This window comes from Nicotiana attenuata, unplaced genomic scaffold, assembly GCF_001879085.1.
Source record: "Nicotiana attenuata strain UT unplaced genomic scaffold, NIATTr2, whole genome shotgun sequence".
NCBI lineage: Eukaryota > Viridiplantae > Streptophyta > Magnoliopsida > Solanales > Solanaceae > Nicotiana > Nicotiana attenuata.
Genome location: NW_017673168.1, coordinates 37,018 through 63,168, shown reverse-complemented (window position 1 = coordinate 63,168; position 26,151 = coordinate 37,018). Strand labels below are relative to the sequence as shown.

At 39.2% G+C, this 26,151-nt stretch overlaps 1 protein-coding gene across 2 annotated transcripts; it reads left to right on the top strand.

Annotated features, from left to right (window-relative positions):
• Positions 1-18,115: 18,115 nt before the first annotated feature.
• LOC109215625 lies at positions 18,116-22,027 on the top strand. Of its 2 annotated transcripts, none has more exons than XM_019379725.1 (5): positions 18,116-18,636; positions 19,426-19,555; positions 20,621-20,811; positions 21,144-21,317; positions 21,573-22,027. In XM_019379725.1, the coding sequence occupies exons 1-5, from the start codon at positions 18,436-18,438 to the stop codon at positions 21,657-21,659; spliced, it is 783 nt and encodes a 260-aa protein (XP_019235270.1). In that variant the 5' UTR covers positions 18,116-18,435; the 3' UTR covers positions 21,660-22,027. The 2 variants fall into 2 exon arrangements, with proteins under 2 accessions (XP_019235270.1, XP_019235269.1); XM_019379724.1 differs by having other exon boundaries at positions 18,118-18,636; positions 19,426-19,558.
• The last annotated feature ends 4,124 nt before the right edge of the window (positions 22,028-26,151 follow it).

The following is a 26,151-nucleotide window of genomic DNA, read 5'->3' as shown; positions in this document are numbered from 1 at the left end:
GGAATTAATCGTGTAACAACCACATAAGACATTTATCAAAGATAGATAATTAGAAGACATTCCTCATAGATAATTAACAAATGAAAAAAATAGCTAAGAAGTGAAAAAACAGTTAGAAGTGAAAGAAACAGTTAACAAATAAAAAACAGTTAAGAAGTTAAAAAATAGTTAAGCAAATAAAAAAAAACAATAAAGAAACAAATTTCTACCTTAACTCTAATCTCTTCCAACATCTTGATTATAGGTTTTTGTCTTGCTTCTAAAATTTATTTGTTGAAAGATTCTATAAAGTTATTGTCCACCATGTTGTTCTTGTAAACGGTGTCAAAATATGCCCTACACCAATTTTGGGGTGGATATCCTACTACGGTCTTAGCAGCTTCTTCAATCACATCACCCATGGACTTCAAATGATCTTTGAGTTCCTCTTCATATGTGCTCCAAGCAAACCACCACAAACGCTTCTTTAACTCCAAACCCCTCCACTTCTTGCTCCAGTTAGCTTCTATATGCCTAAACACCATCTGTGATTTGCACTGGGAAGCACAGTAGAAACAGCATCAAGCAAACCCTACAAGAATGAAAACAATCTAAACATATAGTCAAATAAGTAGAAAGAAACATGTGGATAAAAAATAGTTAGATATTACCTTTTGCATATTGGATATAAATCTCACTCCTTCACCATCTTGCAAATCCAAGGAGCTTCTTAGCATCTCTAGAAACCACTTCCAAGTCCTACCAGTTTCTTTATCCACCACTGCCCAAGGTAGGAGATAAAAATGTTTCACTGAATCTTGTGTCATAGCAACAAGTAATATTCCCTTACACTTTCCTTTTAGAAAAGTGTCATCTAGACCTATTAAAGGCCTCAATCCTCCTTTCCAACCCTTTTTCAAAGCATAGAAACAAATGTACATTTTGAGAAATTTTCTTTTTCCTTATTCCAAAGCATCTTTGGATATGTTTATCACCACATTAGATCCAACATTTCTATCCCTCAACTCTTGACCATAAGCCTCTAATCTGTTGTAATCATCAATGTAGCTACCCTCCAATTTCTCTAACACAAGTCTTTAACCCTCTTCATTATGGAATAGCTAACATTAAGTTTGAATTGATCCTCCAGATTCACTCTCATGTCTTTTACCTTGTACTTTGGATTATTTTGAACATTGTTCTTGAAATAGTGTGCTAAAGTATTGGCAGTAGCTCTTCTATTTTTATAAGCTGGGTCACAGTTATGTTCCAAGTTTAAGGTCTAGATTTTAATTCCTTGTTCTTTTTTATTCTTGGATATATGGCACACAAAAGGACATCATATGTCACATTTATATCTCATCCTAGTAGTGTCACTCTTCTTTGCTTAGGCCCTTGCTAGCAGCAACTGCATAAAATCCCATAACTCTTTTAGCTTCAGCCAAGCTTTTAAAACTCATTTCGTTTTCTAGTTCTTTATATTTTTCTAGTTTTCAGTGGCTTCTTTAGTTATTTCCTTCCTAAAGAATTCCAACTGCTCACTATCATAATCACTAGAATCAGTTTCACTACCACCCTCTTCATTAGAGGAGTCACAATCAGTACCAATATGTAATGTGCCAATATTTTGTTCATTATACTGAATAATGTTATGAGCTATTACTTGTTCTTCACCTGCATGTACATCAAATAATTGAACCACATTGAACTTGGTAGATAGTACAGATATTAGTTTTCTAATGCCTTCATCACCCTCAACCACATAGTATCTACCTGAAGACCCTGTGACTAAAATCTGTTTCATATCCCTTAACCTAAGGACTTCAGTGTATTCAACACAAATATCAATATAAGACAGCATATCTACATCATATCCTTGCAACACATGATTTAGATTTTTAATGTAAATCACATGAGGCTTCAAGACCCGTCTGCCCCCATTATTAAAGACCTTCATTCTCAAGTATTCTACATATAGTCATATGCAAGCTATACAATAATAAGATAAAGGGACCCATCCAAAATATAAAAACAGAAAAATAAAAGACAAACTAACGTTCTTTATTGACCCTAAAAAACAGACAATAAAAAAAGGTAAGGGTCCACATGCAACCACCAAGGAGATAACAAATAAAAAGCTACGAATAGATATTTGGAATTAATCACAAATGAGACCCCATATGAATAAATACAGAAGAAATCAATTCCCAAACCCTACCAGAAACATAAAACATTAGACCACATGCAACCAACAAACAACTAAATAACCTAAAAGCTTCAAATATAGAGCATGAATCAACAAAATAATGGACCACATAAGAATAAAGAAACCAGAGACCATTCCCTTAAACCCTATATTTCGGACAACACAAAATAAATTTGGACCACATGCGATGTGAAATTGACTAAACAAAGGCATCGAAGCATGGAAGAAAGAAGTAAATATTCTTATAACTTCAAATGCAATAAAAGTTTACATATTCAAGAAAACCCTAAACATATATTATTCACAAAAGTAGTAGAATCTTACTTGAATGAGAGAAAATCTTGTATTTTAACTTCAGTCCTTCAACTTTAACGAATATTTTACTACTCAATCTCTATAAAGTGGCAGACATTTTCGGGATTATGAAATCGCCTAAACAAGAGAGAAGACGATGGCCGAGTAAAATAAGGGTTAGAGTAGGTGAAATACATATTTTATTTGTTTGTGGGTTGAAGTGGGTGAGTTTTTTGGGGCGGCTATGGTTCACCAGGTGCGGATATGTAATAGGGTCCCTTATTTCAAAATAGGCCAATGAGAAATTGCCACGTAATTATTGATTAACCTTTTTTTTAAAATTATGAGCCGTTAACCGGAGTGGAATGTAAGAGCCATAGAAATAACGTTAGGAACACCAATAACTCAATAGGTGAACGGAGATTATTTTTAACCCTGAAACTATAGTTTAGAGTCAGTTGTGGCCCTTTTCCGTAGAATAAAAAGGGCAGTATGGTGCACCCACCAAGTTGGATTGTAAATGATGTTGTAGCATCATATGAACATTTGAGACATGCTATGACGTAATATAATGCAGTTGTTTATGGGGTCGGGGGGGGGGAGGGAAATCTCGCGTTTATGCAGATTATGCGGAAGAGCCGCTCCAAATGTAGGAAGTCTAGTTTGATGCAAGCATCAGCGGCTGTTTCCATGGCTGGAACCTATGACCTACATGTCACATAGAAATAAACTAATTTCTCTTGGGATCCCCTTCCTAGTTGTATAGGGTTAAATTGGTTCATATTAAATGCTCGTATAGTAAAGCGACACGTGGAACCAGAGACAAATGAAAAGCGGGACGGGTGGAAGCCAAGACCGGAGGCAGCAGTCTCCATTAGCACCGGGAAGCCCCCGAAGGGAATTTTGCTCATGAAGACAAATGAATGTCTGTCACCCAATAGAATTCAATGAAGAGTATTCTGTAGTATTAAATACATAGTCTGTTATAGCGAATATGACATTCATAGCCTGCTGTTACACATTATTCAATGGCCCCCCATAATTGTCATTTAAGAGGGGCTTGATCCTAGAACCTTGTTCCCGAGATGCCACTATAAATAAACCAACCATTGTAAGGACACGAATTTTCTGACAAACTTATGCTATACACATTATTCTAAGCTCAATAACACTTTATTTCTTGTTTATTGTAATTATTACTGTCTTCGGAAGCTCTGCTCCCGGAACAAGGCTATTTGTTATCTTACCTCGATTTCAATGCTAAGTCTTGTATTTCTATTTAATTTATTTATCATTTTGGGATCAAATCAATTCTCTTGTCTATGAACCACGTATAGATTCAACTGTACCATTTTGTAGGTAAACAGTTTAGCGCCAACCGTAGGGCTTAGACAGTTACGTAACTCGGTTGATCCTTGCATCTATTACTAACCTATTTAAATTCTTTGTCTCTTATCAAAAAATCATAAAAAATGGCAGATAACGATGTCAACAACACGCACAAGATTGAGGCCCAAGGAAATTAGCCTCAACACGAAGATTCGATCAGCGATAATTGCAATGAGGAGGGCATAGCCACGCCGGTCCATGGCAAACAGTATACATAGCACATTCGTGAGGCGACTCTTGAGGATGCCGAAGACGAACATGTTGTGGAAACAGTGAAAATCTTAAGGGAGCAACAAATGGCTATTATGGGTCATCTATTATGACAACATCAGGTCATGATGGAGTTGAAGCAATCATTGTCGGGCGCTTCCAACAACGTGAATAGATTTGGGAAGACTCTCATAAAAGGGGCCCTGACATGGTACTCACTTTTGCCCGAGCACTCAATAAATTCTATGCTCGTGGACTCTTTTATCAAGGCCCATGCCGGGGCTAAGAAGGTACATGTCCAAAAGGCCGACATATTCAGAATTGCATAAGGATAGTCCAAATTATTGCTGGAGTTCGTGATCACGTTTCAGAAGGAGTGACCGACCGTGCTAGACGAATAAGCAGTGGAGGTATTTACTAAAGGTCTAAATACAAGGAGTTCTGACGCTTCCTGGAAATTCAGAAAAAGTCTGCTCGAGTTCCAGGAAACGACACGGGCAGATATTAACCACCGCTACGAGTCGAAGATAAATATTGAGGATGACCATCTCGATTTCCCGGCATCAACCAAGGGTCGAGACCGAGAGAAGAATAAGAAAAGGTTGAAGGATGATTTCGACGCAGACCGGCAGTCTTCCAAAGGTTGGTTTTTGCCCTACGAGAGGGTCGAAAGACGTGGCAGAGGTTTTTGATCGGCGGATAGATTTGCTACCGGTAAAAGAGCTGATCGCGCCCGGAATAACATACCATTACAAGACAAAGAAGTATCGGGCTCTTGGGACTCTACCTACCCCAGGTTGTCCGAGTACAATTTCAACGTCAGTGTAGTGGAACTAGTGTCGGTTTTGAGGAACATTAAAGAAGCTCGATTCTCGAGGGCGATGAGATCCGACCCTAGTCAGAGGGATCTAAATCTATGGTGCAAGTACCATGGGACTAACTATCATTAGACAGGGGACAGGGGACTGTCGTCATTTGCGCGAGAAGGTGACGACACTGCTGAGAAACGGGCATCTCAGAGAATTCTTAAGCGACCGGGCTAAGAATAACTACTGTCGCAACTGGGATAACACGGAACCCTCAAAAGCAGGAGAAGATCCCCATCGTCAAACAATCAACATGATTTTCGGAGGGGGGGGGGGGGGGGAACGAGTTTAATGATATAACTTTTTCGGCAGCAAAAAAGACAAAAGAATCGGTGAACTAATAGAAAGAGACTTGATAAGTGGGGATACTTATTAGTGCCTTTTATCTTTTGTTTTAGTTCAAAAGCATTTAATTATGTTTCCGAAAACTGATGAAATGTGCTCAATTGTAGGAATATTGAAACATGGACTCCCGAGATGAAATCCAACTCAAAAAGGAGTAATCTAAACTCAAGGCCATAAAAGGCACAGAAGCCCAAAAGTGCGGACCGCAGATGATGAAGGAAAAGTTAGCAGAGTTTGGTGCAAAGTGCGGTCCGCACATGAATTATGTGGCTGCAAAAGATTACTAGGACCAAAAGTTCAGAGAATGTGCAGTCTGATTCCCCCAAAAGTGCGGACAACACAGGAATTGTGCGGTCGCAGAAGAAGAGCTACACGGCCGCAGGTGTAAAAGTGCGGGCCGCAAAAGATCAAGTGCGGCCGCACATGTAAAAGTGCGAACCGCAGAAAGAGTACCTTGTGGCCGCAGATCAGAATTATGCGGCCGCAGACCTCCAGTTTCTGACAAGTTGAAGAAATCTGCAGACTACACATGGAATTGTCCAGCCGCAGAGCCTCCGGAAGGGCATTTTTGTTCGAAATTTCTAGCGCTGTATAAATAGACAAGTTTCACAATTTTAGGTCAACTTTTGAGATCAGCAACTACAGTAGTCGTTTCTCTTTGCTTCTTTTAATAGTTTTTTATATTTTGGCATATTTTAACATAGATTTTATCATTTTGATTTTACAATATGAGTTTAATTAGCATTTCTTCTTCTATTTCTTCAATTTCAAACATGAGTAGCTAGATTTTTACTAGAGTTATGACCCAACCCTAGTGTGTAAACCTTATAGGTATTTAATTTAATGCTTGTTTATGGTTGAGTGTTTATTATTTAGCCTTGTTCATGCTTTAATTTATGGAATTAATGGTTGCAACCACTAGTTCATGCCTATTTGACTTAGTCTATACTTGAGAAAGAGAGATCTGGGCTAGGAAAACTTGGCTAACAAGAAATTGGGTCAATCGAGAGATTGATAATCCCAATTAAAGGGTTCAACCTAGAGATCGTAATAACCCGACTTGAGCATTTATCAACCGTTTTGAGTGGGTAATTGAGTGTTGATAGCTATAATACACCTCGATCAACAAAACAAGCATTAAGGTTCATATCCTATTAGGCAAACACCTAGGTGATGGTCATAGCCCTAGGCTTTTTACAAAACTTGAAAAGCAACAAAAATAATTTCCTAGTTTCATTTCTTAACTTTGCAATCTTAGCTTGAAATAGACATAGAAACAACCCCAATTTGTGGAAGTGTAAATTGAGATAGTTCAAACTCACGTACTATAATATATACTCATAATTCCCATATATAGCTCCCTGTAGAAATCGACCCCAACTCTTATTGGGTATTATTATTGCAATCGACCGTTTCATATCCTTGATTTGAGGTGTGAATTGGACGAGATCAAGACTCCGGGAAGTCGCTGAGGACGACATCACCTTCTTGGAGGAAGACGTAGATGGACTCCTACTACCGCATAACGAACCCTGGTAATTTCTCTTAATGTCTTAGATTTTAAAATTTAACGTGTTTTGGTGGACCCAGAAAGTTCAGCCAATAAGCTGACCGGAAGTATCATTTCGGCCACAAAGCTCCTCGCCGGGTTCAATTTAGTAAGCGTGACAACCCGAGGGGAGATTCTGCTTCCTACGAATGCAAGGGATAATGAAGACGGCCCTTTTTGAAGTAGTTGACGGTGATATGGGCTACAATATTATTCTTGGGAGACCATGGCTACACGAGATGAAGGTTGTGTCGTCAACATACCATCAACTTCTAAAATTCCCAACTCCGAAGGGAATTAAACAGATAAGAGGAGACCAACCAGCAGCAAGGTAGATGAACGCGATCTCAGTTTCCAGTAGCAAAGGAAAGGAGCATGCAACATAGAAATTGTAGGAACCGACGCCTGCTTTTGAGCCAAACGAAGACAACAAGCGGGAGGAGTCATCGGACTCATATCAGGTACCAAGATATTTCCAAGTACTAGAAGAAACGGACGCAACAAAGTCCACAGCGAAAGAACTCGAGCAAGTCTCATTGTTAGAAAGTTTTTGGAGAGGAAGTTCCACTTTGGGACAGGACTAAACCCCAAGCTCAGATCAGGATTCATAGAGTTTCTTAAATTTAACGTTGACTTTTTTGCGTGGTCGGATGCGGATATGATAGGTATCCCACCAGAAGTGGTCGTGCATAAGTTAAGCTGGATCGTAACATCCCTCCGGTGAGGCAAAAGAAACGCCCTATTGCCGAGGTCAGGAACAAATTTGTCAAGAAGAGGTAACTTGATTGCTTGATATCGGTTCAATCCAGGAGGTAAAGTACCCTGACTAGCTAGCTAATGTAGTAGTAGTTCCAAAAAAGAATAATAAGTTTTTCATGTGCGTAGATTATAAGGTCCAAATAAGGCGTGCCCAAAAGACTCGTTCCTATTGCCAAACATTGATCAAATGATTGATGTGACGGCCGGGAACGAGTTGATGAGTTTCCTCGATGCATATTCCAGGTACAACCAAATCAAAATGAACCCAGAAGATCACGAAAAATCTTTGTTCATAACAAACATTGGCACATATTGCTATAATCCGATGCCATTTGGGCTTAAGAACGCTAGAGCCACTTATCAGACACTCGTGAACAAAATGTTTGAAAAATAGATAGGGAAAACGATGGATGTTTACATAGATGATATGTTGTTTAAGTCTTTGAACGAAGGTGATCATCTGAAACACCTCCAAGAAACCTTTGATATCCTAAGGAAACACAACATGAAGCTTAACCCCGAGAAATATGCATTCGGAGTCAGCTCCGGTTATCTTTTAGGGTTCCTGGTGTCGCAAAGGGGGATCGAAGTCAATCCCGATAAAATTAAAGCCATCGAAGATATTCCCTGACCAGCTGTCAAATGTGAGAGAGGTTCAGAGGTTAACACGAAAACTGGCTGCTTTAAGCAGGTTCATTTCCCGGTCTTCAGAAAGGTGCCATCACTTCTTCTCACTTCTGAAGAAGGATAACAATTTCTAATGGACTTCGAAATGCCAGCAGGCTAAAAAGGTATTTATGGAGCCTCTATTACTATCGAAATTGGAGGAAGGCGAACAGTTGCTGATTTACTTAGCAGTATCGGAGGTAGCGGCAAGTGCCATTTTAGTCCAAGAAGACGAAGGTATGCAATCTCTTATTTATATGTTAGTAAAATTTTAACGGGAGCGGAAACTCGCTACCCACACCTCGAAAAGCTGGACCTAGCTCTCGTAGTCGCCGCTCGAAAGTTTAGGCCTTATTTCCAATATCAGCCGATAGCCATGGTGAAAACCTTTCCCCGGCGGAATATCCTTCACAAACCTGAACTTTCAGGTAGACTGACCAAGTGGGTAGTCGAAATGAGTGAATTTGACATAGAGTACAAACCTATGACTACGATCAAGTCACAAGTTTTGGCCGACTTTGTAGCCGATTTCAGTCCTGGGTTGCTGCCTTTGGCCACCAAAGAAGTGGTGATGGTGTCGGAATCGACATCAGGAGTCTAGACCTTGTTCACGGATGGAACTAACAACGTGAAAGGGTCCGGGCTCGGTGTAGTATTAATCACGCCTTCGGGAGAAACCCTGAAGCATGCCCATAAGAACTGTTCCCTTGACTAACAATGAAGTAGAGTATGAGGCCTTGATTGCAGGACTCGAGTTGGCCTGGGGAATGGACTCCGAGGACATAGAAATCAAATATGATTCCCAACTGGTAGTAAATCACGTCTACGGAATCTTCGACACCAAAGAGGAACGCATGCAGCAATATGTAGTTAAAGTCCAGGCTCTGCTTGCACGGTTTAGGGAATTCTCAATAACTCATATTCTGAGGGAAGAAAATGCAGAAGCAGATGCACTGTCCAATCTAGGCTCGTCCACGGAAATGAAGGGGTCAGACTCCGAAATGGTCGTGCAGCTTATGCATTCGGTATTGGATATAGATAGCTATTATGTAGTAAACGTAACCAATTTGGTCTGGGACTGGAGGAATGAGATCATTGACTATGTCGAGCATAGAAAACTACCTGAAGATCCCAAGGCATCTCGGGCACTGCGCATTAATGCAGCTCGATAGGTCAGTTGTATAGAAGATATTTCTAAGGCCCGTTGGCCCGATGTTTGGGAGCCTCCGAAGCTAACTACGTCATGAGAGAAGTTCACGAAGGAATCTGTGGAAATCACTCGAGCGCGGATTCCTTGGTATTAAAGCTAATAAGGGCGGGATACTACTGACCACGGATGGAACAAGACGCTAAGGCTTATGTTTAGAAATGTGATAAGTGTTAATGCCACGCACCGTTGGTGCATCAACCGACAGAGCTGTTGCATTCAGTTTTGTCGCCCGGGCCATTCATGAAAAAGGGGATGGACATAGTCGGTCCGCTACCACCAGCTCCCGATAAGGTAAGATTTCTTTTAATTTTAAGTAATTACTTTTGTAAGTGGGTTGAAGCAGGTCCGTACCAGAAAATCGGTGAGCACGAAGTAGTCGATTTCTTATGGGAGAACATAATTTGTATGTTCGGGATACCAAAAGAGATAGCCTGCGACAACGGGCCACAATTTATAGGTGCAAAGGTCACAAAATTCCTTGAAGACCTGAAAATCAAAAGAATCACATCATCGTCGTACCACCCGAGCGCAAAAAGAGATGCGGAATCTACGAACAAAGTAATTATTCAAAATCTCAAAAAGAGATTGGAAGCAGCCAAAGGAAAATGGCCCGAAGAGCTACCGGGAGTGCTATGGGGCATATCGAACAACGGCCAAATCAAGCACCGGGGAAACACCTTTCTCTCTTGTATACGGAGTATAAGCTTTGATCCCAGTGAAAGTAGGAGAACCTACCATGAGATACTTTCGGGCGAACGAAGAAGCAAACAACGAAGTAATTATGGTCAGATTTGAGCTGCTCGACGAATGCAGGGACTTGGCGCATATAAGGATGTCGGCCCAAAAATAAAGAATAGAAAGATATTACAACCGAAGAGCCAATCTCCATTTTTTAAAAGTGGGAGACTTGGTTTTAAGGAATGTGACTCAAAATACCCGAGAGCTCAATGCAGGAAAGATGGGTCCAACGTAGGAAGGCCCTTACCGGGTTTCGACTGTCATCGGGAAAGGATCATACGAATTGAAAAATAAGACAGGGTAAAATTGCCGAGCGACTAAAATGTGGCATACCTCAAAAGATATTATTGCTGATGAGCACCGCCAAAACTAAAATTATGTGCTGCATTTTTTTCCCTTCGTCGAGTTTGTATCCTAATTGGGTTTTTCTGGCAAGGTTTTTAACGAGGTAATAACGGAAAGCATACTACGGAGAAAGCAACGTCAGCACAAATAAGACCTTTAGATGACAATGCATGGAAGCAATGAGACACTACGAGACGGTTAGATAGTCTTTTGCTCGATAACAAAATTTCTACCAGGAAATAAAGCTTGCTATCGGGACAAAGGTTACCCGACCGTTCACGAGTGCAAGTCAGTGGGGTGGTTAGGTAATCTATGGCTCTATAGCAAAGTTCCTAATGGGAAATGAATCTTGCTATCGTACCAAAGATTATCCAACCATTCACCAGTGGGATCTTCAAAGGAGCAAGACTTCCAGTGTTCAAATTCGCATTCGAACACTAGGTAGAATGATATGAGAATATGGCAATATGACTGAAACATACACCGGGTCTACGAAATCCGGGAACAAAGATGTATCATTGGGACCGGAAACTGCTTGGCCAACCCCGTAGAAATAAGTTGTACAAATTAGCCACAAGTAATGGCAATTTCTTTTCTAGCACAACGAATGCTTATGTACTTTTGAAAATGGAAGGAATAAAGTAAAGTCCTTTTATTTTATCTTGTTTCTTGTCTGAACGATGAATTAATTTTATCATTTGAAAGTTAATCAAGTACTTCAAATGCTAGTGCCATAATGAACATGAGACGTCCTCTTCAAGAGCATCGTAGGCATAAGAGGCCCCTCTCTTATGAAACCCTCACGGTAAAGGGTTGGTTCCGGAAGAACCTTTTCCCAGAATCCAAATGCTATCGGGGAAAAATACACCCGAAGCCTTGCATAACTCGACGCAAAAAAGTACATTTGCGCTATGCTTAAATGAAAAAGCACTTTTATATACAACAAATGTGCCAAGAATCATAAGTACAAAAGTATAGAAAAGAAAAGCAAAGTGAAAAGAAAGAAAAAAGCTAAACTACTGCATCCCAGAATCCGGGGGAAGAGAAGTATATGCGCCCCCAGGAGAAGTAGGTGGATCTGCCGCCGGTTCTTCTTCAGTTTTCGAGAACTCGAAACCGGAACCAGAAGAGTCAGTAGCATCAGATTGGACCAGGAGAGCCCTTCGGGCAGTTGACTCCAGCTCACGGGCCTTGGCAATCTAGGCATCAAAATCAATGACCCGCTTTGGCCTCTTCCAAGGTTTTTCTCCTCATGCTAGACATAGAATATGCTTTTTCAACAATGAGGGAAGTCGCTCGATGCTGAAGTTCTTCCTTAAGCTGGTCAACCTCGGTCAAAAGGTTATTCCACTCAGATCTAGCGACTTGGAGGATAACGTCAAGGTCGCGAATAGTGGAGTTATAAACATTATTATTCTCCATGACCTTCCTATACCTTTCTTCCACCCGGGCATGCTTTTCCTCAACAACAACCTCTTCAGCTTTAGAGTTCAAGGATGTCTCCAGATTATTCAGTCTTTTAGTAGAGGCAGCCTCGCGAACGGCAACGACATTTGGAACTCGACCCATGTTGCCTTGGCCTCTTCTAATTTTACCCTTAACAGGTCGGCCTCTTGGCTGAAGGTCACCACCTCTTGCTCTCTTTGCTGCAATCGAGCCTCCAACTCAACGGCCTTGGCAGCTTATGCTTCCAGTGCAGGGAGGCGAGCAACAATTTGATCTCATTCGGCCAACAATTTATCCCGCTCGGATGTGAGTTTCTCTTTATCAAGGATCAATTTTAGAAGGACCTCGGAAGTAAGAAAGTTACCCTGCAAAGCAAAATTTTAAATCAAAAATCCTGTCATAGCATGGTAGAAGAAACAGTAGGAGGAATAAAGATCGTACTGCTGTTGCGTTGTGCATGGCGTTGTTTACCATACACTTTACCGAGAGAGACTGTATTTTATTCCTATCTTTCTCTAAAGACAGAGGCTTCAGGTAATTGGAAAGTTCCACCGGTTGGGACAATAGATGGCACCCGGTAGAGACCGAGAGAGAAACGTTCCTCCTCCTCTGAGGATCTTCGGAGAGGGGCGAATAGTTATGCCCCAAATTTCCATGGATTGGGGACTAGGGAAGAGGGACATCCTCCTCTCGGGTGTATGCGGCCGATAGAGATGATGTAACAGTTACTGGTGGAGAAGGCATGATTGGCGAGGAAGGAGATAAAGCTGATGGCATTGTTGGTTGAGAAGTAGATGCGGCAAAAGCACTGCTAGTTATTGGTTTCTCCCCAACCGAAGACGGAAAACAACCGGTACCAAGCCTCATGGTATCGGGAGCAGCGACTGGGGCCCGGAAGTGAGAGTTGGCATCTTCTACTATATCACTTTCTCCCAGAGCGCCTGGACCTCGTCCTCGCTTAGTGCAACGAGCTCAATAGATCGAGCAGTTTGTTGAACTGATGAAGGTCGTCGTCTTCTATGTAGAGAATCCCCTTCATCACTGGCTCCTCCATCATCATCGATCACCGCGGTGTCTGCGGTCGGCTCGGGCGCGACACTCTTTACCTTTTTATTTTTACCCTCAGCCGTAGAGGAGAGTTGCCTTTTTTGTTGCTTGTTCTCCATCCAGGGACTCCTAGAGGGGGCACCCACGCCGGAAGCAGGTCTGGCGACACCTGTTAGGGCGAAGGCCTCCTGCAACAACCTCGCCGCATCTGTGAGATCAGCCAAAACCTCCTCCTCGGGGATGCTAACAAAGCCGTGCGGAAGACCTAAATTCAATAAAAGGAAAAGTCAGCCAATTTTCTTATATGTGAGATAAGGAATAAGATAAGTTCGAGATTCAACTTGCCATGATTTTCTTCCACCCATATTTGAGGGCCAGTTCTTTCCACCGGCAGGTCTAAGGCGTGGTGACGTCCAAAATCTTCTGGACTCACTGGTCCAAGCCTTCAACCCTTGGTGGTATCCACCAAGTTGTTGTATTAATGAGAAGAGAAGGATCAGTAACGACACTAAGAGATCTTTAATCAAAGAAAAGACAGACGTTGAACTTACGTGTACGATTCCATAATTCGGGAAAGGATGGAGTTGTGTCAGGGTTGATATTCCCAGTGGCAGCTTCAACAAATCGCTCCATCTAGCCATGGTCGTTATTGTCATCCATGCTGGTGAGCAAAGCATGCTAACCACGTTTGCTGAAGTTTATCATTCCCACACGGAAAATCTTGGGGGAATAGAGGTTCATCAATCGAGCCAGTAAGAGCTCCTCCCTCATCTCCTGGCATAACTGCCAAAGACAGGCTACCGTCTGCCACATAGAAGGGCTCACTTGTGCCAAGCAGAACTGATAACGGAAGCAAAACTCCAAGATTACCGAGTCAAGTCTCCGCTCAATGAAAACGGGCCCAAAGTGATAGGGTACGTGTAAACGTATGTAAAACCCCTTCTTAGAGAAGGTTACTCGCTTCACTAGATCGAGAGCGATGATGTTCAAATCATGGCAACCACAGTCTTCCTTCACAGCAGGGATGTTAGACGGGCGGATGGAAGAAGGGTATACACCAACATCCTATATGCGAAAGTTAGTAGAAGGGAACTTCTCTTCGAAGTCCTTAGCCATAGTAAGTTTTTTGGGGATAATAGTTCTCACCGTATGAGGAGCAACATCATTAGTGCTTTCTTTGATCTTTTAAGAACTGGAGTTTTTGGAAGCGGAGACCATAGTTAGCAGAAGAAAGTAAGGATTTCTCTGAAGAAGGAAGTTAAAAACAAGAGTGAGTTGAGTAAAGAGAGTTTGAGAGAGTTCGAAAAATTATGAAGGGTAAAAGAAGAAGATTGAAGCGTATAAGAATAGGCGGCTAAAATCGTGGCAATGATTACCTCGAGAACTGGCGAAAGTATTATTGATTCGTGGGATGACGCGTGTTCGGGGCATTAAATGTGGAGAGACGTGCGTTTAATCAATTATCAGAAACTTTTCAGAGGGAGTCAGTAAATTTCCCGCCAAGAAAGGTATGTTTACCAACTTCCCGATAAAACAAAGATGTGCCACCAGAAAGTAGGGGGACTATTTTTATAGGGTAAAAGCGGTTCATATTAAATGCTCGTATAATAGAGCGACGCGTGGAACCAGAGACAGATGAAAAGCGGGACAGGTGGAAGTCAAGACTGGAGGCATCAGTCTCGGTTGGCACCGGAAAAGCCCAGGTGGGAATGTTGCTCATGAAGACAAATAAATGCATGTTACCCAATAACATTCAATGAAGAATATTCTATAGTATAGTCAAACCTCTTTATAACAGCCTCGTTTGTTTCGAATATTTCTGGATGTTATAGCGAAGTGTTGTTATAGAAAACATATATTATAACATAACATGAATTTGGTTCCGGAAAAGCTTGACTTTTATAGTGAAGTATTATTATATAGGGGTGTTGTTATAGAGAGGTCTGACTGTATTAAATACATAGTTTATTATAGAGAATATGTCATTCATAGCCCGCCATTACATGTTCATCAATGGTCCCCATAATTGTTATTTAAGAGGGGCTTGATCATAGAACCTTGTTCCCTAGGTGCTACTATAAATAGGGATTTCAAAAACCATTGTAGGAACACGAATTTTCTGACAAACTTATGCAATACACATTATTCTAAGCTTAATAACACTTTATTTCTTATTTATTGTTATTACTACTGTCTTCGGAAGCTCTGTTCTCGGAACCAGGCTATCTACCTCGATTTCAACACTAAGTCTTGTATTTCTATTTAATTTATTTATCATTTTGGGATCAAATCGATTTGCTTGTCTATAAAACACGTATAAATTCAACTGTTTCATTTTACGGGTAAACGATAGTATAAATTGAAGTATCTTCATACTAATTGCTCTCGGGCTCTCCTTCTTTTGATAATTGTAAGTATCTTCGATTTGGGACTCAGTGAATAATGTGTCTGCTTTTTCTAATCGTCGATCAAAATACTATAGCTTTCATCTATTGCAAAGTGGAATTGTGACGAGCGCTCTCATATATTATCACTACATCAAAGCCCCGATACATAAAACAAACGTCTTTTTTGAATTTTATTTCACAAGAACACAACAAAATTTCACATCCTAAAGAATTTTCCGGAAACTTTGGCTAAAGTCTTTGTAGAAAGTGTATTCTATTCACAAAAATCTTATTAGAGAAGATTCACTATATCATTTACTAAGATCCAAGCCATAAGGCTAAAGGAAACTGAAGTGTTGTTGAGCCTAAGTGAATCATGATGTAGCATAATTTAAATCAGTATGTGTGAAAAATTATTGCTCCACTATATCTAAGTAACAAATTATTGTGTATGATTAGTTTTTTATTTATTTATCTAGTACTAGCAAGTAAATAACCCAATAAATATGTTTGCTTGGGCGTTTATCCATAAACAAAACGTTAACGGAAAAAAACATAGCTGGCAGGAAATTCATTGAACATGATCCGAAGGACATTTCAGAGAAACAGCAATAAAACTCTACCGGACACCAAAGAGAAGCCTACAGCCCTAACGAGATCTTATCATCAAAATCTAAATATTGATGCTGAAGTAATCATGGTCAAGAGGATTCGGCCTCAAACTTCCTAGCACGATGATCAGTAGTTGTGATAATTGAAGCATTCTGACTGCCTTCCAAAACCACCTTGTCATCATAGAATTCAGCCTCAATTTTTCCAGCACGATGATCAGCAGTTGTGACGATAGAAGTATTTTGACTAACTCGCAAAGCCGCCTTAGTTGTATCCAGCGGCCGGGCACCTTTTTGCAGTGGCAACATATGACGACGACGAGATAACACTACGAATGATCTAGGATAAATAGTCACCCCTCCCCTATTCCTGTTTCCTGGAAGCCCAACAATTCCGACAGCATCTCCAAGCTTCAGACCAGAATGAAATTTAGTAAATTCGTATTGAGTCAACAGAGAGTCGCTAACATGTGACTTAACTTGAACGGTGGCGCCTTCATTCTCTAAATCATAGCAAAACAGCATTGCAGAAGCCACACGTTTGTTTATTATCCTTCCAGCCAACACCTCCTCTTGATCCCAAACATATTGCCGTGTCCCTACAACTCAGGGATGGTCAAAGTCACTTGGAACTTGTGTGGGTAATGATTTTCATTCAGATCCATGCCCTCATCATCGGTTGCAGAATGCTGCTGTGGTATCTCCATTTTTTTTTACTCCGATGAGAAAAAACCCTAATTGACGACACAAGAGTTTGTAAATTAAGGGAAAGGGAGAACTCCTAATATGTGAAACGACGTATGATTAGTTTAAAATTTTCGTAATTGGTTTAACCTAGGAACCTCATATTTTTTCTAAGTTAGAGATTATTATGCATAGATTAATAATAAAAAAATTATTATGTGATAATTAATCAAATGATTGTTATATAAATTTTACGGGTATTTTTAAGTAGTCTAATTTTCATATTACTTATACACATAATCTTATTTAAGAATACATAAATTTTTATCCAAACAAGCTTGGATGGTTGTTACGTATCGTTTCATAATGTATCGTATCGTACTGTTTGTATACTGTGTCGTTTGATAAATATAATGTTTGGATAGATTGTGTCGTTTGCCATCGTTTCATGATATCACGCACCAGCTATATGAAGAATAAACTTGCAATAATATAAAGAAAACTTATGATACTGCGTAACATTATTATTATATAAAAAGGTAGGGTAAATGATAAAATAAAATTATTTAATAATAATGAAGGGTGAGATTGAGAGAAAAAGACAAGGTGACGATGCGACCACACCTAATCGGTCGTTACATAAAATGACACATTTCGTCGTTATGTAATGACAGATTTAACGTTACGATACAATAAAATTTAATCAACAATCAAAACAAACATCGTATTTAAAGTAACAATACGATACAATGCAATGGGTAACAACCATCAATTATTATGTAATATCATTGACCAAACATTACATTAAGAATTGTCATCCATTTTCTTAAACTTTGATATGATTCTTGTATGTTCCTTTTCACCCTCCTCAAAGTTGATGATGTTGTCACTAGAATATTGTAATTCAGAAGCGAAATAATCAAGATAAAAAAAAAAATATTAAAATGACTATATAATACTCCCTCCGGTCCACAATAAGTGATTATTTTACCCTTTTTATTTTGGTCCAAAATAAGTGTCCATTTACATAGAAGGAATTAATTTTATTTTTTCAAAATTTGCCCTTATTTACATATTTCAATATGTCAAGGTAACAATTAATTAAGGTTAATTTAGTAAATATATCTTTTTTTTCTCAAAGAGTGTGTATTTCCTTAATGGGTGTGTCAAAGGTAAAATGGTACATGAGGGAGTATTCAATTCTTGTTTAAAACCCATTTATTTGAAGGTTAAAAGTGTTTAGTGAATATTACAGAAACTAAAATCGAAATAAATCAATAACTGAGGGACTAAAATTACAGTTTTCCCTTTTCATTATTTCTGCACTATCCCTTATCCAATAGAAAAAGTTTAAAACCGAAGAGATCCCAACATGCTATGGTAAACCTCATCCCAGGCCACCATGAATGCATTCGATCACATTCAGAAACGCGACAATAGGCGCGTGTTTGCTATCCTCTTCCCCACCCCGTCCATCCCTATCAACATCCTACTAAAGTTTTTAATACTATAAAGAAAGGGACCTACAAAGCGAAGCAAACAAGGAAAAGGTTACAGCACAAGAAAAGCTTTGAATCTCAGATACCTCTCCCCTTATCTATTTTCATGTCGTATGCAACTTCAAAACCCTATATCACTATCGCTAAATCCTAACTATCCGATCACAGAATCAGCTGAATTGTTATTTGAAGGTGCGACAGTAAAATGTCTGCGATTGTTTGCGGCAAGAGATCGTTCTTCGAAGATTTACAATCTCCGTCGCCGACTTCAGCATCGCCGCCTATTTCTAAGAAGCTCCGGTGTTCCTCGAGCTCTCCGATTCGACTGTCTTCTTCGCCGCCGCCGCCAATGCCGGCGGCAGTCATCGATCAGCTGAGAGCTTTGTTTCCTGATATGAACAGTCAGGTATCCGCCCCTCCTAGAAATTTGTTGTTGTAAATGTTCGTTAATTGGAGAAATGTTGTAGAACGTGCTAATATTCTTCTTTCTCCTTTTTTTTTGGGGGGTTTTTTATTTGGTTATTATAAGTAAATTATCTGGTATCGAAATGAAATGGTCCGAATGTAAGAGGATGAATATTATAGATGACTTGTCCTACCATCTCTAGCTAGTCTGAGATTCAGGTAGTTAATTGATTTTCGTTATTGTAAGTATTTCTCTGCGATAGTAAAGGATAAACCATTTTAAGTTACTTTTTGGGCCGGGTGGGGGGACTGGTTTTGCAGCTCTTTAAGCTCAAATGTCCAAGCCTGTCAATGAACGACTTTGGAGATGAACCAAAAACGTATCGTTATTTCATCATCTCATGTTATGTACACGAAATTCATTTCAGTTTGGGACATTTCAAAGTGTTTGATACTATTTCATTTCTAAACAACTTTCAAAGTACATTCAAATGTATGAAACTGTTCAACTTTTAAACTCAATGTAATGCTTGCTAGGCTACCTACATTACACTACACCCCATTGGGCAACGGCTCTTCCCGGATCCTGTGTGAACGCAGGATGCTCTGTGCACCGGGTTGTCTTTATCCTGGGTGGTCTTCTACTATAAGAATCTCGAAAGCTGTAATCAATTACTTACTTACACGGTGCAAAGATTCTAAATTTTTGTGTATTTCTGTGGAAATACATTGCTGTTGCTTTTGTTTGACAAGTTTCTGGGTACTTAGTGTTTTATTATCTACTGTTCAGCTTCTTGAGAAAGCCTTGGAGGAATGTGGCAATGATTTGGATGCTGCCATTACGAAACTGCATGGACTTCATGTTAGATATGCAGAAGGAAATTCAGTTACTGCTTCAGAAGCTGATGGAGAGATGGACGGTAGTATGTATAAACATTATGTTTCGATATTTTGAGTTTGCTGATTAAGGAGATACTAAGTTTTTTCTCATGTTTATTATTCCATACATCTCAAAATGATTCCTAATTTTGTGACGTTGGAGTGAATACATATGTACACAAATGTATTGGCTATCTTATTAATTGCATAGCGTTGCAAAATTGTGTGGAAAAAGTTCAACTACATCCCTTCCTGTCAGCCAAAGGGAGATTGTGGGATCAACTTAAGTACTCCTAAATAGGGTTTAGTTCTCAGTGACATGACAGTGGATTCTATTGTGTTTGCTGGTCATTGAAATAGACATTTTCTCCGGAATTTTCTGGCCCTGTCTGTTCCCACGATTGCTACTCATTTTAGTTACATACTGCTCCAGCATGCTATTTTAGGGTATAGAACCTCGTTGATATAAAAAAGAGTTGTATAAAAATTAACTAAATAACACAAATTGGAGTTATAATTAGGATACAAATTAGACTGTTATTTATTGCTTACTGTGGATAAATAAAAACTTTGTAATGGCTTGTGCATGAGGTTCAAAAAGAAAAAGCCTACTAAGTAACTATATGTATTGCTGATACATCGCAGTTAGAGCCATATGTCTGATGTTATAAGATAAGCATCCGATGGTGCAAAGAAATTTCAAGATATGTTCATGTGACTAGTTCTTTTAGAGGAACTCATACATGTGTCCACTTAGCAGTTCATTTGAATCTTGTGACCCACGTATATTTATCTGAATCTGTAGGAATTAGTGTAGAATGGAATGAAAGTATTTAGTATTCAGGTGCACACAACTCGGATGATATCAGGTGCACCTTCTACGTTGAAAACTTTGGCATCAGTCCTCTCTGATGAATTACAGGTTCTTGTTGATATACAAATGTCATGCCATTTCCCTTATTTCTAGTGAATCTTCATGGGATCAACTGAATGGTTGTTATATCTTAGAAGTAGATTAATCAAATACCTCATTAGCCAAGTCCAGATTTTCATAAATTGTAGAGGGACAGAGGTAAGGAATCTAATTTGCATGCAAAAATTTGCAGGTACAGAGCCCACTACTTATGTCCTAAATGATCTTCCGGCTGATGGTGCAGAATGGGTGGAGTTGTTTGTGAGGGAAATGATGAGTGCTACAAGCATAGATGATGCTAGGGCTCGCTCAACAAGAGTGTTGGAGAGCTTAGAGAAATCTATTTGTGCAGGTAGTGCAGAAGCAGCCCAAAATTTTCAAAAGGTTGGTATCGTATATATGTATATTGTAGTTCGTTGATTTTACCAGACAACAAATTTCCTGGCAAGGAATTGTGGGATGATATTTCACTTCTAGAAACTGCATCGGCGATATTCACATACTTTCTGGTGCATTTACTGATTGTGCTCAGAAGAGTTATGCTAGAAAACTGTTTTGGGAATGCCCATATTGTTGGCTCTCCAATGCATTCTAAGATTTCTTTGCTTTGTTTCATGAGCTTGCAGATACTCATGTTGCAACTTACCTTTTCAACATTCTAGTTTATTGACTTTTGCCTATCATTTTCTGATGTTCACCATGCCTTATATTTCCAGGAAAATATGATGCTGAAGGAGCAAATAGAAATGATTCTTCGAGACAATGCCATTCTCAAACGTGCAGTGGCAATCCAACATGAACGTCAAAAGGAGTACGATGATAGGAATGAGGAAGTACAGCATCTGAAGCAGTTGATTGTTCAATATCAAGAGGAATTGAGAACTCTTGAGGTAAAAGCTGGATCTTCATATATTAATTTTCTTGCTTTAACTCACTATACATGGAGATGTGTTCTATTTACAACCATAGCGAGACATCAGATTTTAATTTTATTTACTCCTGTATTTGCACCGTTGATGCAAGTTTGCTCGCTGTGCATGCGTATAGCCTAGTGTAATACGTAGTAACTATCATCCTGCTTCATATATAGACGTATTCAGGTTTCTCCAGTGTTAGACTTCCTGATTTCATTGTCATCATTGCAGGTCAACAATTATGCTTTGAAAATGCATTTGCAGCAGGCTCAGCAATGCAACTCTATCCCTGGACGCTTCCATCCAGACGTCTTCTAATATTGAGATGTTTTCAAACAAAGAAGATGCAACCTAGAAAGAGAGCAATCCGGTTGACATCTTGTTAGCTGTGACATAGGATGTCTGAATAAATTTCTATTATATCTGATGGTAGTCTCTCTGAGTTATAAGGTTATGTTGAGTTGAGCCGTCTGCTGTTGATGATCTCACACAGTAGCATGTACGGGGCATCATCTGGATAGTAAGGCCTAAAAAGGAGTTTCTTCGAATTATGTAACAAAGCTGTTTTACTGTCCAAATGAGTCACTTTTTTCTTGTGCAAATTCAATCATCTCATAGCCTCTTCATTCATTATGAATAGCATCAGTCCTCTGTACGATTTTATGTAATGATATGAATTATAAGTATATTACAACGTCTATAAGCAGTGGCGGACGTACGTGGTAGCAAGCGGGTTCAACTAAACCTGCTTTATCAAAAAATAATATTGTGTATATGTATAAATTACGATTAAAGTTGCGTAAATTTTGTATAAATATATTATTTGAACCCACTTGACATTTGAACCCACTTGACAACTACTATTTTACGACTAAAGTGATGTACTTCTAAAATTGAACTCGTCTGCACAAAATCTTGGGTCCGCCACTGTCTGTTAGTGTTTTAACCCCGTTTGGAGAGACTGCATTCTAGGTGACACGGGCGTGCAAAGTAGTAGTGCTATTTCACCTGCCAAACTTTGGATCACGCTCAGTTTTTAGTCATCCAAAGCTTGAAATCAGATTGTCAAAAGGGTACAAGTTTTACCTCTTCATGGTACTCTTGAATTTTTCCCTCTTTCAGTGCCAGGTTGATAAAATGTGCATCTTTTTAAACAATAGTCTTAATAGTTGTTATTGGTGCCGTAGACAATAAATTTGCGTCGAGAAAATAAAATCAAGACCGAAAATATCGCAACAATCGTAGTATTTTATTTCAAATATTTGAGTGTTACAATCTCTATGAATCCTCTGATTCTTCTTCTCAATAGTAAATAAATTCAATGGCCTTGGAGCTTGATCTTGAATCTATATTTGTTTCCACGAACGATGATCTTGTTCTTGAGCTTGAGCTTGATTGCTTGAACTTGACCTTGATTTGTTCTTCGTTCTTGAACTTGAACTTGATTTCTTCTTCGTTCTTGAACTTGAACTTGATTTCTTCTTCGTTCTTGAGCTTGAATTTGATTTCTTGAACTTGAAGCTTGAAACTTGTGGAGGAATTTGCAGCGTTTGATCCACGAGCTCTTTCTTGCTTCTTGTTATAACTTCTGGTGCCTTGTCTGAGTTATGAAGACCCCTATTTATAGTTGTGGAAAGGAAGAATTGTGATAAGAACAAACTCTTTCCGACCAATCATATTGAAGTGTGACATGGCCGCATTTGATTGGCCAGAACATGTCACTTGCACATGTGGCGCAATTTCATTGGCCTTTTAGTGTGACTTGGCATGCCTTGTCATTTTGACACGTGGCATGGTCCTATTGGCTCTTCCGTTTGACTTGGCGCGCCACGTCATTTGACATGTGGCACCAAATTGGGCCTCTAGGACGATGACATCTTGGGCCTAATGAATTGGGCTCATCACTTTAGCCTAATTAAACGGGCTAGCCCAATGGATTATGACTTATTTATTTAATCCATATATATTGGACTTATATAATTAATTCAATTATATTAGCCCATATATTTATTTGGACCAATATATCTCGAATTTAAAATATAGTCCAAATTATTTCATGGATTTAATTTTAATAAAATTTACATGCCTACAAATGCCCCCTACTTCAAGACTTGTCGAGGTGTAGACTCGTTGAAACCGAATCACGTCTGGAAGTACGAACTAATTTAGACATATTTCCATTTGCTGGTAGCTTGGATAAAAATATCAATTCTTTTCACAAACTCGAATCGTCTCCAAAGCTTAGGACAACTGGACCGTTCAATTTATTAAGTTTTACTTCTAAAGTAGCATTTTAATTCAGGAATACAACAAAATGGTTTCATTTGCCCATTGAAGTGGAACGTGCATGTCCTTTGACTATCACTTTCTTTGCAATTGAAATTGCATTGTGATCCATGACAAGTCAACCCAATCACACACTGTACTGAACTTTGGGCCTTCTAGTATCCATTTGGGTATATCTCATTAATTAATTCCATACCAAATATGAAGCACTTATGGATTAATTTCTAGGAGAAATCTAAAGAATCAAAGTTATGTGCACCTACTTTCACGTGAGTCATGTGCACCTCGGATTAGTGTACTAGAATCCCATTGGCAGTATAATAGCTTTGATAGCTTTGCTTGGCATGGCATAATTAAATCACCGCCTCATAGTAACCTTGCCCAAATAGGAGAATGATTCTTACAATATGGATCCTTTTTGGAGTTTGATTACAACCATCCCACATCGGTATTTATTTTCCCACAGCCACTTTGAAAAATCTATATAAACACCATATTCTCATATATTTTGAGTATCAATCAGCTATCGGCATCTTCAAGCTACTTTTGAGTTCGTTTCTTTAACGATCTTAAAGTGCTAGTATTTGAGGTAATTTTTTTTTCTTCTTTTCTTGTGCTTTTCTTGTTTTTTTTTTGTCCTTTTTTTTTCTTTTTGTAGGTCAAGTGAGAAAGATATGTTCTTGTTTAATAAGATTGTCACACCTCCTATTTCTTATTACACCCGCAAGGGCATAAAAGAGTTGTTCCACTTAAAGAACAATCGGAACAGGATTTATTATTAAGATTTCAGAGGCGCCACTTGGGAGATTCATGGCGTCCCAAGTCACCGATTGAATCCCGAACCGAGGAAACTATGACTGTTAACAGTCCGCGAACCAAAAATCCGAGTAAGGAATTCTGTTAACTCGGGAGAAGGTGTTAGGCATTCTCAGGTTCTGTGGTTCTAGCACGGTCGCTCAACCGCTTTTATTATTATATTTTTAAGAGAATTGCAACGTCGTGAAAACACGTCTCGAACCGCGTCACATAAATGCACCCGCGATTTTTGACACATTTCGACTTCATTGGGATTTGGATTTGGGTCACATAAATGTGCACCCGAGTTTAGGAAGGTAATATTATTAAATGCCGGGCCTAAAGCAACTAGCGTATTATTAACTTTGTGGGAGGCCATGAAATTCGCTAAATGGCTCGTCCCGAATTCTAAGGTTGAGTTAAAACCAGTTAAAGTGAGGGCCACGCAATTTGTGATTTTATTTGGGCTCAGCGCACCTCATTTATTTTAAAGGCCATCTTAAAAGATAAACTATTATTTTCTATTAGGATTATCTCTAAGAACTTAGTTAATTAGCATTACTAAATGAATATTATCGGAAATAGCCCAGGGGTAGTCTTCAGCACAGTGGCTTCAAAGCCAGCCCATGGAAAGGGAATTGGGTCAGCCCTGCTAACGTGAGTTATTTAGCATTTGGGCTTGTGATTGGCCCTTAGTGTTTTTGGGCTTGTGACTGGCCCCAACAATTATTTGGATCGCTATACCTTAAGTCCACAAATCTCAAGGCCATCTCAATGCCCAATTTCAACGGGGTTCCACTTCATGAACTGAACCTCGAACAATCATAAAGAAGCACAAATCATACCATACGAATTTGAATCAAAAAGCTAACTAACGAGGGATATTAGATGATCAATCAGATATTTGTGCATTGAGCAACTGAGTCTGCAACAAGTTAAACTCAGAGACCATTTGATATCTAAAATAAAGCTAAATTATGCATAAGATGTGATTACTGATTTTCGAATGAAACCATTGGACTGCTAAAGTAGAATGAATTGCGATTTCCAGTTCATTTACAATGCTTCAAATGCCAACTTCTAACCAAGTGTAACGCAATTGTCCAAGTCACAAACAGATGATAGACTATTATGACCTTAGAAACAATAACGTCCAATTTTCAATTACAAGGTGAAGATCCATGACCCTAGAAACAGTTTCAAATTCATGTATCTCTAATACTAAAATTAAACTAACGCAAAATGAAACTATATTCAAAGCTAATGAATAAATCGAGATCCAACAGTCCTAATTACACAAATAGGCTTAATCAATTCCAGAGAATACTCGTTCAAAATGAATTGTGCAACTAAGTATCAAAAAACTAGTAATGACTACAAGGAAAATCCAAGTGAAACAACAAGTATTTCTCTTCATCATTTGATTCTACAAATAGTTCATACATGTTGATTCAGACTTCCATATCACTTGAGTCATAGAGGTGTACCTGGAATCGGATCAGAAGAGGAGGAAAGAATTAGTAATGGCAGTCAACAAACAGCAGTTGCAACCAGCAGCCACAGAGGTAGTTTCAAACCCAAAACAACATCACAGATACCCAGGGATGAACTATAGGAGAACAACACCAAAAAAAATGACCAAAAATAACTTGATTGAATCCCAAACCCACTCGATGTCAAACCCAATAAACCTCTGAAGTTTCAGCAATCAGTACAAAGGAACATTTCA

Bases quoted from the DNA above. Each gene is read 5' to 3' on its own strand.
- LOC109215625 (XM_019379724.1), top strand. From the start codon at position 18,436: ATGTCTGCGATTGTTTGCGGCAAGAGATCGTTCTTCGAAGATTTACAA. The intron at 18,637-19,425 runs GTATCCGCCCCT...TCTACTGTTCAG, and splicing joins TTCCTGATATGAACAGTCAG to CTTCTTGAGAAAGCCTTGGA. The intron at 19,559-20,620 runs GTATGTATAAAC...AAAAATTTGCAG, and splicing joins TGATGGAGAGATGGACGGTA to GTACAGAGCCCACTACTTAT.